This window comes from Plecotus auritus, assembly GCF_963455305.1.
Source record: "Plecotus auritus genome assembly, chromosome: X".
Lineage (NCBI taxonomy): Eukaryota > Metazoa > Chordata > Mammalia > Chiroptera > Vespertilionidae > Plecotus > Plecotus auritus.
Window position 1 is genome coordinate 18,243,255 of NC_137784.1, and position 12,548 is coordinate 18,255,802.

The 12,548-nt window shown below is 50.5% G+C and overlaps 1 protein-coding gene across 1 annotated transcript in view; it reads left to right on the plus strand.

Moving 5' to 3' along the window:
• Window positions 1-10,780: 10,780 nt before the first annotated feature.
• The window catches only part of LOC308239522 (melanoma-associated antigen B1-like), a gene marked incomplete at both ends in the record, with an annotated part of 51,448 nt that continues 49,680 nt past the window's right edge, over window positions 10,781-12,548 (plus strand). The window contains one exon of the mRNA XM_080652305.1: window positions 10,781-11,499. Coding sequence (XP_080508431.1) covers window positions 10,781-11,499 — 719 coding nt within the window. The remainder of the gene's footprint in view (window positions 11,500-12,548) is intronic.

Consider the following 12,548-nt stretch of genomic DNA (forward strand, 5'->3'; position numbering starts at 1 on the left):
ATATGAAAGGATGCTTAGCATAATATATCATTAGGGAATTGCAAATTAAAACAAAAAGACATTAGTGCACATCTACTAAAAGTGCTAACATCTAAAACACTGACAAGGACAAATGCTGGAGAAGGTGCTGAGCTTCAAGAACTCTCTCTCACTGCTGGCGGGATTGCAGAATGGTACAGTCTCATGGAAAGACAGTTTAGTGGAATCTCACAAAAGTAAACATAATATTACCATACAATGCACCAAATGCACTCCTTTGTGTCTATGCAACAGAGATAAAAAGTTATGTCCATGCAAAAGCTTGCACACAAATGCTTTAGCAGCTTTATTTATAAGTGCCCAAACTAGAAAACAACCAACATGTCCTTCAGTAGAGGAATGGATCAATAAACTGTGGTATCTGTGTACAATGGGATATGGTTCAACAATAAATAAAAAGAAATGATCTAACAAGTCATGAAAAGATAGAGGACCCCTACATGCATATTACTATGTGACAGTAGCCCATCTGAAAATGCTATATACTATATAATTTCACCTACTTGACATCCTTAAAAGGCTAAACTATGGAGAGACAGTATAAAAGATCAGGAGTTCCAATGGTTAGAGGGAGGGATGAATAAGTAAAGGACAAGGAGTTTTAGTGCAGTGAAACTACTCTATGTGAGGGAGACATGTCAATATACATTTGTCAAATCCCACAGAACATACAACACAAAGAGTAAACCCTATTGTAGGCTGTGTACTTTAGCTTAAAATAATGTATCAATGGTACCTGTTTCATTGTAACATGTATACTATACTAATGCCAGGAGGAGACGTTTACCATAGGAGAAACTCTGTGGTTAAGGGATGGAAAGGGTATGTGGAAACTCACTATATTTCTGCCCAATTTCACCATGATTGTTTAATGGATAATAAAAATACATAAATAATGACTGTGGAAAAAACTCCTCTCACTGTTACATATTTAGAGTAGTTTCTGTTTTCCTGGATAATCTGAATTCTGTAGTTGGCCAATTATCATAATTAAATTTTTCACGTGACAACTTGCATTTATTTATGAAAAATCAACTCTGTTACTAGCAGTAAGTTTGTTCAAATTTCTTCAGCCATTAATATGTAAAATATAACAAAACAATACACCCCAACAACCTGAAACCTGAAACATAAAAAACAACACAAAACTGTTGCTGTCCTAGAAAAAAATGAAAACTTATAAGAGCATTAAGAGAGATACATTTATTCAACTTGTAAAAATGTGAGCACTACACATAAAGCTCTGTAGCACTGTTGTTGGAAACAGCCCCGGTGGTACCTACGGTATAGTGATAGTAATTACATTAAGTAGATTCATTAGAAAAATGTTTAAAACATTAAAACTATTCAAGAAGCTAGCATAAGCATAGCATATTGAACACAAAGAAGTAGAAGGTAGGAGAAAATAGAGATAAATGTGAAACCATGAATTAGAAGACAGCAGAGCCAACAACTAGTGAAAGCTAGTACTTTAAGAGGATTCATATGACAAATTTATAACTATTACAATCATATATGGAATAAGCAGAAATAAGTGATTCTAGAAAAAATAAATTGTGAGAACATTAAGTGTGGAAGTTAATGAGCACTTATAAGAGAACTCTTTAAAGTAGTGCTACCAATATCTCAAGATAATGGAAGGTGCACAAGGACAAAGTTATACCTAAAGGACAATTTCAGGTAATAAACTCAAAGGAATTTTATAATTATAGAACTAGCAGTCCCTAGTGGGTTTATGGATAAAGACGATGATCCCCATCACCACAAGGGAGAAAACAGACATCATATATCTCCTAATGGAAGTGCATATTGTTATCTCTAGAGTGTGCTTGTCAATAACCAAACAAATACTTAACCTTAATATGAACAAGATTCTTCCTATAAAAGTGGAAGATTGTTGTAGATGTATGCCAGGTAACTGGGTTAATTATTCTATTCTCTGTACTGTGGTATATGTTTGAGAATATCTGCAATAAGAGGATTTTATTTAAATGTCATGCCTTTTATTTGAAGATTCAAATGGACCATTTTAGGCAAAAAATAAATGGTTACATAGGTCCACAGAAAAATAGAAATCTCCAACAATATGTCAAAAACAGAAACTACACTCTTACCCAAGGCTACATAAAAATACTGCAAGACCAGCCAGGTTTAGGTACTTGATAACACAAAACGGCAAAGGAAAAATGAATTACCATCTCAGATAAACTTTTCTCAACCTTACAAAAGATTGGGAGTTATTCAACCAATTTACCAGGCTACCACGCTGCATACAAAGACCAGATGAGGATGCCTCAATAAAACATCACCTAAGCCAACATCAAATAGTCACAAATACTGTACATACATTCACAGTATTTCCAACATAGCAGTTAATATACATTAGAAAATACCATAAATTACAAATCACTCCATTTGCCAAAGAAAATAGTTTTAAAAAAACATGTGACAATTTGTAGGAGTAAAGAAACAGTCATTGGCAAAAATTCACACCAGTTCATGATATCTTTTAGCAAGGTTTCATTATGACAGAATTTCCATTTTTCAAGCTCTACATGGTGAATCATTATGAACATAACCAATAGAGTTCAGAGGAGGACAAAGATGCTTGGCATTTAATACACAGTTTAGAACTCAATAAAAATACATGGGTATTACACAGCTATTATAAAAGAGTACAAACATCAAAGTAAATAAAAGGTAAGAATAGTGCATAGGAAGAGATAATAATGGAAAAACTATTATCTCCTTATTAAAAACTACAAAGAAAATAGTGCAAAAATGCAAATTTTAAGGAACTTCGGAAAATTAATGTATGGAAAATCATTAAGCAGAATCAGGACCATGGTCAAACCAAACTGCCAACAAATAACATGTAATGCAAAATATACCATTCACAGCAATATTATATGTAACATATCTAAGAGAAAACCGAGCAGAAATGTACAAGTCTTTTTTAGAGCAACTGTAAAACCTTACTGATACGCTTATGAAAAAGACGTCTCAGAGCAGAATACTATGTTTAATGGAGGGAAAGAGAGCATTGTAAATATGTTAATTCTCCTGAAGATATTTACAGACTTACTTCCTAACCTATAACTGCAAAGGTGACAACCAAGCTCAGGCTGCTGTTTCCCATACCCCATAACATCCCTGGAAAAAATTGAAGAAGAAATAACAAAAATGATTTTGAGGATAGGAGGAAAGCACCATCAAGTATGACAAAGTGCTGGGGAACCCTAGCTCAGTGTTTAACTAGAACGTGTGTGCAGGCAGGTGGGGGGACAGACTTGAGGTTGAGACTGGTCGACTGGTCTGTAGGTAGCAATAAAGGCAGATAGAGAGGATCGACTGGAGGAAGATTTTGAGGCTCAACCCTTGATTCTTCCAGGATACCCTGGGAGGAAGCCTTTCTAGTGCTTCACAGAAGGAACCTGAGACAGCACCCCAGAGCCCATATGCCAGGAGCGACCATGGGGCACTATGAGGACCAACATTTGGGATGGTCTGAGTGCAGAGTCTGTGCTATAAGCACCTGAAATGCTGTTAGTGGATGAGGACTGGGCTTTTATAGGATCATCTTAATAGACCGTCAGCACAGATTCAAGGAGAATAGCAAGTAGCACAGGAATTGCACATCATGCATTTTAGAAAATGTGGGCAATGACAAATGATGTCAGGCCAGAGAGGGCCCAGTCTGAGCTGTCAAGCTAAGGAGCACCCCACGTTCCCACTGGGTGCTAGAGGAACGTGGTCAGGAAAGCAGGGCGTTAAGTTCAGAAAGGGAGCAGGTTGTCTACCCCCGGGCCCAGGAACCCACTGGATTCTCCTGCCCTGCAGCCTTGTCTGGGAGGCCTCAGGCAGGAGAGGCCCGAAGAGAGGAACCTGCAATAGATCAGGAGTCGCAGGGAGTTGAGGTCATTGATGTGAGGGGCTGGACTCAGGGGAGCAGAGGGGAGGTAGCCCAGCACCGACCAGGAGTCAAGGGACGACATCAAGAGAGGACTGTGGGGAGCACCCAGCCAGTCAGTCTTGGGAGGCGCCAGGCCTGGCGGCTGAGCTCAGGCCCCTAAGACTTCCTACTGGGTTCTGAGGGAACTGAGAGCCTGGTTCTGAGGACAGATGATGAAGGAGAGCCCCGGGGAAGGCCTCGCACCTGCGCAGGGCCCACGCAAGGCCCACGTGGATCTGTGGGACTCTGCCCCTTCCGGTGCCCCCCCCCAGCCCCCGCTGACCGGAAGTGCCGGGCCCAGCTGCCATCGAAGCCCGCTCGAGGACGAGGCCCGACTAACGGCTGCTGCCCAGGCCGAGCAGAGGGAGCAGAGCCAGTCCAGTCAGTGTCAAGGTGCGAGGGGTGCTGAGTGCGGACAGGGGACGCTTCCCCAGCAACTCCAGTCCCTTTTCCCTGGAAAGAGGGGGCCGCCAAGGGCTGAACCACTGCCCCTGCTCTCGGCCCCGGAGACCCCAGCATGGCCTCCAGGCCCAAAGGCCCTGGCTTCCCGCGGGCGGGGTCTCAGCAAATGAAGGCCAGTTGTTGGACTCTGGCTTGGCTCGGGTTGACAGAGACATCTCAGACCATGGACAGGGAAAAGAAGGATCCTTTGGGGGAGTGAGAGCACCCCAGACGGAGGGCTCCCATAGCCCTGGTTGAGGCATGGGCCTAGGAGGTTCCATTCAGGTCTAAAAACCCAGCTCCTGAGTCCCTGTGACTCCAGGAGAGTCTGGAAAGTGTGGGCATTAGTGGGAGGGGCTGGCAGAGGGAGGATGTCCAGGTTCTGCATAGACTTAGGGAGAGTGAATGAGGTGGGGAACTTGGTGGGAGGGGCTGGCAGAGGGAGGATGTCCAGGTCCTGGGAAGACTCAGGAAGTGTGAGGGAGGTGGGGGCCTTGGTGGGAGGGGCTGGCAGAGGGAGGATGTCCAGGTCCTGGGAAGACTCAGGGAGAGTGAGGGAGGTGGGGAACTTGGTGGGAGGGGCTGGCAGAGGGAGGATGTCCAGGTCCTGGGAAGACTCAGGAAGTGTGAGGGAGGTGGGGGTCTTGGTGGGAGAGGGTGAAAGAGGCAGGATGTGCATGTCCTGGGAAGACTTAGGGAGAGTGAGGGAGGTGGGGGCCTTGGTGGGAGAGGGTGAAAGAGGCAGGATGTCCAGGTCCTGGGAAGACTCAGGGAGAGTGAGGGAGGTGGGGGCCTTGGTGGGAGAGGGTGAAAGAGGCAGGATGTGCATGTCCTGGGAAGACTCAGGGAGAGTAAGGGAGGTGGGGCCTTGGTGGGTGGGGCTGGCAGAGGGAGGATGTCAAGGTCCTTTGAAGACTCATGGAGAGTTAGGGAGGTGGGGGCCTTGGTGTGAGGGGCTGGCAGTGGGAGGATGTCCAGGTCCTGGGAAGACTCAGGGAGAGTGAGGGAGGTGGGCTCTTGGTGGGAGGGGCTGGCAGAGGGAAGATGTCCAGGTCCTAGGAAGACTCATCGAGAGTTAGGGAGGTGGGAACTTGGTTAGAGTGGCTGACAGAGGGAGGATGTCCATGTCATGGGAAGACTCAGGGAATCTTAGGGAGGTGGGAACTTGGTGGGAGGGGCTTGGAGGGAGGATTGCCAGGTCCTGGGAAGTCTCAGGGAGAGTGAGGGAGGTGAGGACCTTGGTGGGAGGGGCTGGCAGAGGGAGGATGTCCAGGTCCTTGGAAGGCTCAGGGAGAGTGAGGGAGGTTGGGCCTTGGTGGGAGAGGCTTGAAGAGGCAGGATGTGCATGTCCTGGGAAGATTCAGGGAGATTGAGGGAGGTGGGGCCTTGTTGGGAGGGACTGGAGGAGGGAGGATGTCCAGGTCCTGGAAGATCCAGGGAGAGTGAGGGAGGTGGGGGCCTTGGTGGGAGGGGCTGGGTTAGGCTGGATGTGCATATCCTGGGAAGACTAAGGGACAGTAAGGGAGGTGGGGCCTTGGTGGGAGGGGCTGGCAGAGGGAGGATGTCCAGGTCCTGGGAAGACTCATGGAGAGTTAGGGAGGTGGGGGCCTTGGTGGGATGGCTGGCAGAGGAAGGATGTCCAGGTCCTGGGAAGACTCATGGAGAGTGAGGGAGATGGGGTCCCTAGTGAGAGGGGCTGGCAGAGGGAGGATGTCCAGGTCCTGGGAAGACTCATGGAGAGTGAGGGAGGTAGGGGCCTTGGTGAGAGTGTCTGGCAGAGGGAGGATGTCCAGGTCCTGGGAAGACTCAGGGAGAGTGATGGAGGTGGGCTCTTGGTAGGAGGGGCTGGCAGAGGGAAGATGTCCAGGTCCTAGGAAGACTCATCGAGAGTTAGGGAGGTGGGAACTTGGTTAGAGTGGCTGACAGAGGGAGGATGTCCAGGTCCTGGGAAGACTCAGGGAATCTTAGGGAGGTGGGGCCTTGGTGGGAGAGGCTGGAAATGGCAAGATGTCCAGGTACTGGGAAGATTCAGGGAGAGTGAGGGAGGTGGGGGCCTTGGTGGGAGTGGGTGGCAGAAGGAGGATGTCCAGGTCCTGGGAAGTCTCAAGGAGAGTGAGGGAGGTGGGGCCTTGGTACGAGGGGCTGACAGAGGGAGGTTGTCCAGGTCCTGGGAAGATTCATGGAGAGTTAGGGAGGTGGGGGTCTTGGTGGGATGGGCTGGCAGAGGGAGGATGTCCAGGTCCTGGGAAGACTCATGGAGAGTGAGGGAGATGGGGTCCCTAGTGAGTGGGGCTGGCAGAGGGAGGATGTCCAGGTCCTGGGAAGACTCAGGGAGGGTGAGGCAGGTGGGGGCCTTAGTGGGAGGAACTGGCAGAGGGAGGATGTCCACGTCCTGGGAAGACTCAGGGAGAGTGATGGAGGTGGGCTCTTGGTGGGAGGGGCTGGCAGAGGGAAGATGTCCAGGTCCTAGGAAGACTCTTCAAGAGATAGGGAGGTGGGAACTTGGTTAGAGTGGCTGACAGAGGGAGGATGTCCAGGTCCTGGGAAGACTCAGGGAATCTTAGGGAGGTGGGAATGTGGTGGGAGGGGCTGACAGAGGGAGGATTGCCAGGTCCTGGGAAGGCTCAGGGAGAGTGAGGTAGGTGGGGGCCTTGGTGGGAGGGGCTGGCAGAGGGAGTGTGTGCAGGTCCTGGGAAGGCTCAGGGAGAGTGAGGGAGGTTGGGCCTTGGTGGGAGGGGCTGGAAATTGAAGGATGTTCAGGTCCTGGGAAGATTCAGGGAGAGTGAGGGAGGTGGCGGCCTTGGTGGGAGGGGCTGGCAGAGGGAGGATGTCCAGGTCCTGGGAAGTCTCAGGGAGAGTTAAGGAGGTGGGGCCTTGGTGGGATGGGCTGGCAGAGGGAGGATGTCCAGGTCCTGGGAAGACTCATGGAGAGTGAGGGAGATGGGGTCCCTAGTTAGAGGGGATAGCAGAGGGAGGATGTCCAGGTCCTGGGAAGACTCATGGAGAGTGAGGGAGGTAGGGGTCTTGTTGATAGGGGCTGGCAGAGGGAGGCTCTCCAGGTCCTGGGAAGACTCATGGAGTGTGAGGGAGGTGGGGCCTTGTTGGGAGGGGCTGACAGTGGGAGGATGTCCAGGTCCTGGGAAGTCTCAGGGTTAGTTAAGGAGGTGGGGCCTTGGTGGGAGGGGCTGACAGAGGGAGGATGTCCATGTCCTGGGAAGATTCATGGAGAGTTAGGGAGGTGGGGGCCTTGGTGGGATGGGCTGGTAGAGGGAGGAAGTCCAGGTCCTGGGAAGACTCATGGAGAGTGAGGGAGATGGGGTCCCTAGTGAGAGGGGTTGGCAGAGGGAGGATGTCCAGGTCCTGGGAAGACTCAGGGAGGGTGAGGGAGGTGGGGGCCTTAGTGGGAGGAACTGGCAGAGGGAGGATGTCCACGTCCTGGGAAGACTCAGGGAGAGTGATGGAGGTGGGCTCTTGGTGGGAGGGGCTGGCAGAGGGAAGATGTCCAGGTCCTAGGAAGACTCATCGAGAGTTAGGGAGGTGGGGCCTTGGTGGGAGGGGCTGACAGAGGGAGGATGTCCATGTCCTGGGAAGATTCATGGAGAGTTAGGGAGGTGGGGGCCTTGGTGGGATGGGCTGGTAGAGGGAGGAAGTCCAGGTCCTGGGAAGACTCATGGAGAGTGAGGGAGATGGGGTCCCTAGTGAGAGGGGCTGGCAGAGGGAGGATATCCAGGTCCTGGGAAGACTCAGGGAGAGTGATGGAGGTGGGCTCTTGGTGGGAGGGGCTGGCAGAGGGAAGATGTCCAGGTCCTAGGAAGACTCATCGAGAGTTAGGTAGGTGGGAACTTGGTTAGAGTGGCTGACAGAGGGAGGATGTCCAGGTCCTGGGAATATTCAGGGAGAGTGAGGGAGGTGGCGGCCTTCGTGGGAGGGCTGGCAGAGGGAGGATGTCTAGGTCCTGCAAACTCTCAGGGAGAGTGAGTGAGGTGGGGCCTTTGTGGGAGGGGCTGACAGAGGGAGGATGTCCAGGTCCTGGGAAGGCTCAGGGAGAGTGAGGGAGGTGGGGCCTTGGTGGGAGAGGCTGGAAATGGCAGGATGTCCAGGTACTGGGAATATTCAGGGAGAGTGAGGGAGGTGGCGGCCTTCGTGGGAGGGCTGGCAGAGGGAGGATGTCTAGGTCCTGCAAACTCTCAGGGAGAGTGAGTGAGGTGGGGCCTTTGTGGGAGGGGCTGACAGAGGGAGGATGTCCAGGTCCTGGGAAGACTCATGGAGAGTGAGGGAGATGGGGTCCCTAGTGAGAGGGGCTGGCAGAGGGAGGATGTCCAGGTCCTGGGAAGACTCATGGAGAGTGAGGGAGGTAGGGGCCTTGGTGAGAGGGGCTGGCAGAGGGAGGATGTCCAGATCCTGGGAAGACTCATGGAGGTTGTGGGAGGTAGGGGCCTTGGTTATAGGGGCTGGCAGAGGGAGGCTCTCCAGGTCCTGGGAAGACTCATGGAGTGTGAGGGAGGTGGGGGACTTGGTGGGAGGGGCTGACAGAGGGAGGATGTCCATGTCCTGGGAGGACCCAGGGAGAGTGAGGGATTTGGGGGCCTTCGTGGGAGGGGCTGTTAGAGGGAGGATGTCCAGGTCCTGGGAAGACTCAGGGAGAGTGAGGGAGGTGGGGGCCTTGGTGGGAGGTGCTGGCAGAGGGAGGATGTCCAGGTCCTAGGAAGAGTCAGGGAGAGTGAGGGAGTTGTCAGATTTGGTGGTAGGGGCTGGAAGAGGCAGGATGTGCATGTCCTGGGAAGACTCAGGGAGAGTGAGGGAGGTGGGGGCCTTGGTGGGAGTGGCTGGCTGAGGGAGGATGTGCAGGTCCTAAGAAGACTCAGGGAGAGTGAGGGAGGTGGGGGCATTGGTGGGAGGGGCTAGCAGAGGGAGGATGTCCTGGTCCTGGGTAGACTCAGGGAGAGTGAGTGTGGTGGGGGCATTGTTGGGAGGGGCTGGCAGAGGGAGGATGTCCAGGTCCTGGGAAGATTCAGGGAGAGTGAGGGAGGTGGGAACTTGGTTGGATGGGCTGACAGAGGGAGGATTGCCAGGTCCTGGGAAGACTCAGGGAGAGTGAGGCAGATGGGACCTTGGTGGGAGAGGCTGGAACAGGCAGGATGTCCAGGTCCTGGGAAGACTCAAGAAGAGTAAAGGAGGTTGGGGCCTTGGTGGGAGGGGCTGGCAGAGGGAGTGTGTGCAGGTCCTGCGAAGGCTCAGGGAGAGTGAAGGAGGTGGAGGTCCTTGGTGGGAGGGGCTGGCAGAGGCAGGATATCCAGGTTATGGGAAGAGTCATGATGAGTATGAAAACCAGTGACCCCCTAACATGGAGAACACCTCAGATTCCCTAAATACTGCCATTCAAATAGGCCCAGGGTTTGTCAGAAGAAGTGCCCCTTAATTCCTGCTCAAGGGTCAGGCGGGTGAATGCTTTCTCCTGATAAGTGTGATCACGACACAGCAGAGGGAGTCATGCTAGATACACATCTAGTGGGCAAACAGGATTGATGTGAGATCCTGTGGCACCTCTCATAACAGGGACTCCATTGGATGGGTGCACCCTGCATTTGGGAGAAGACAGGCAAATGCAGCTAGACCGTGTCAATCTCAGTTCCTCCTCTTGCTCCTGGGTACCTATAGATGTCAGTGGAAGATAGGCCACAAGCACCGACACAGAGGACCCTAGCTCTGGCAGTGCCAAGCAGGAAAACCACATGTGCACTGAGGAATGACCCATCCTCAACAGTTGAAAAGGGAAAGCTAAGAGCATAAAGTAGGGCTCTGAGGCCCTACTTGGAGATAAGGTGAGAGTTCTAATGAGGACTGAGGACCCTAAAAATGCATCACAGAGAAGGCTCATAGCGATGTCAGTTCTGGGTGCCCCCTGCCAGAAGCAGCATCTCAACACAAACTTGTAGCATGGAGGTTTGAGTGTCACCAGAGAAGTGAAGGAAGTGGGGGCCCATGTCTTGCCAACATTTAACTTGATGATCCTGAATGTGAACTGGGAGCAATCCCCAAACCCAGGGTCCTGTATACCCTCTGCCAGCCCCATAGTCACCTAGGGAACACCCAGGTTAGATTCTGTGGCTCTGACTAAGGCACACTTTAACTTCCTCTGCAGGGTCTTAGGGCAGAGACTGGGCAGAACAGGCGCCCTCTGGGTCGCTGGATCACTGCCCTCAGACCTTGCAGACATGGACTGGGATAAAGCTCAGGTGCAATTTCCCTGCTGAGGGTGCACACACCATCTCACTCTCCCTCCTCCAGGTGCCAGCATCACTTCCTCTCCTGCCCGAAGGGTGCCCACTGTCCCTGACCAGTGTCCTCATGCCTCGGGGAAAGAAGAGTAAGCTGAGACGAGAGAAACGCCAGCAGGCCCTGAGTGAGACTCAGAGTCTCAAGAGTGCTCTGGTCACAGCAGGGGAGGTTGAAGAGCACCCCTCCTCTCCTCCACATGATGATTCTCCCCAGAGCTCCCCTGTACCTGGCCTATCCGAGGAGCCACAGGGAGCTGCAGCTACTAGCTCTCCTGAGGCATGTGTCTCTTGCCCAATATCTGATGCCATTGCCCAGAGCCAAGGTGAGGAAAGTGCAAGTGCCTTCCATGCAGCAATTTCAGCTCTGCAGGCTCGCAAAGATCCTCTAAGCAGGGAGGTGAGCAAGGTGGTGCAGTTCCTGCTGGAGAAGCTGAAAAGGAAGGAGCCCATCACTCAGAACGCACTGCTGAAGTTTGTCAACAGGAAGTACAAGGAGCACTTCTCTGAGATCCTGAGGAGAGCTTCTGAGCACATGGAGCTGGTCTTTGGCCTTGAGTTCAAGGAAGTCAACCCCAACAACCACACCTATGCCTTTTTCAGCAAGCTGGGCCTCCCGATTGAGGGAGACCTGAGCAGTGATGAGGTCTTGCCCAAGACCCCTATTGTGATGGTGATCCTGGGCGTGATCTTCATGAATGGCAACATTGCCACTGAAGAGGAGATCTGGAATTTCCTGAATGTGTTCGGGGTCCACCCTGGGAAGAAGCATGTCATCTTCGGGGAGCCCAGGCAATTCATCACCGAGGATCTGGTTCAGCAAATGTACCTCGAGTGCCGCCAGGTTCCTGACAGTAATCCTCCCAGCTACGTGTTCCTGTGGGGCCAAAGAGCACACACTGATATCAGCAAGATGAAAGTGCTGGAGGTGCTGGCCAGGATCTTCAACAAGGCACCCACTGCCTTCCCAATCCTGTATGATGAGGCCTTGAGAGATGAGGAAGATAAAGCATGGTTGAGAGCCGCAGCCATGGTTGGCTCTTTTACCAAGCACAGGGCTCCTTCCCAGGCGAAGTCCAGCAGCTGCTCCCACACCTAGGGAGATCTGAGGCAGCCTTTTCACTTTTAGTTTCAGGAGGGCAGTCACCCTTCTGAATAGTAGAGTAGTGGGCTCAGGAGAGAACAAAACATTTATGCGGTTGGGTTTCTTTTTCTTCTGCAGATGACTAATTTTTAGGGTTGTATGTATTTTCAAAAGTTGTTCCTTCTAAGTAAAGGTTTATTTGCTTCAGAATCTATTTTTCTTAATGTCATGTATGTCACACTTATTAAAGATGAAATTTAATATTAAGAGTTTTTTTTATTACAAGCTGATTGAAAAGCCTTCAATATGTTTTTTTTTTTTTTTTCCTACAGTGCAAGGCACAGGAATAGGATTTTTACAGGGCTTATGAAAATATTTGGGACAACAAAATGGACAAACAAAGTAAAGGCTGATTAATTTTTAGTGTTCTTTATTCTCCTTGTTCTTTTCTTATAAAATTAAATAGCATATACCTGGATTTGCTTATCTCTTCAGAGTTTTTGAGAAAATAAATCCTAATAAATTTGAATTCTTGCTCATGTCTTTTCTTTTACCCTCCAGCATTACTAGGCCATCTGCTCTTTGGAAATATCTAAAATTATTAGTGATGATAAGAAAAAAAAAGCCTAATAGCCACTGTCCATAAAATTTAGAGAGTCTATCAGCAGCATTGGTCATAGATCGCAAATGGTGTCATCCAATGTAAGAAATAAGTAAATGACAAGTAACAGAAGAGGTGTGGAAGAGAGCAATTTAT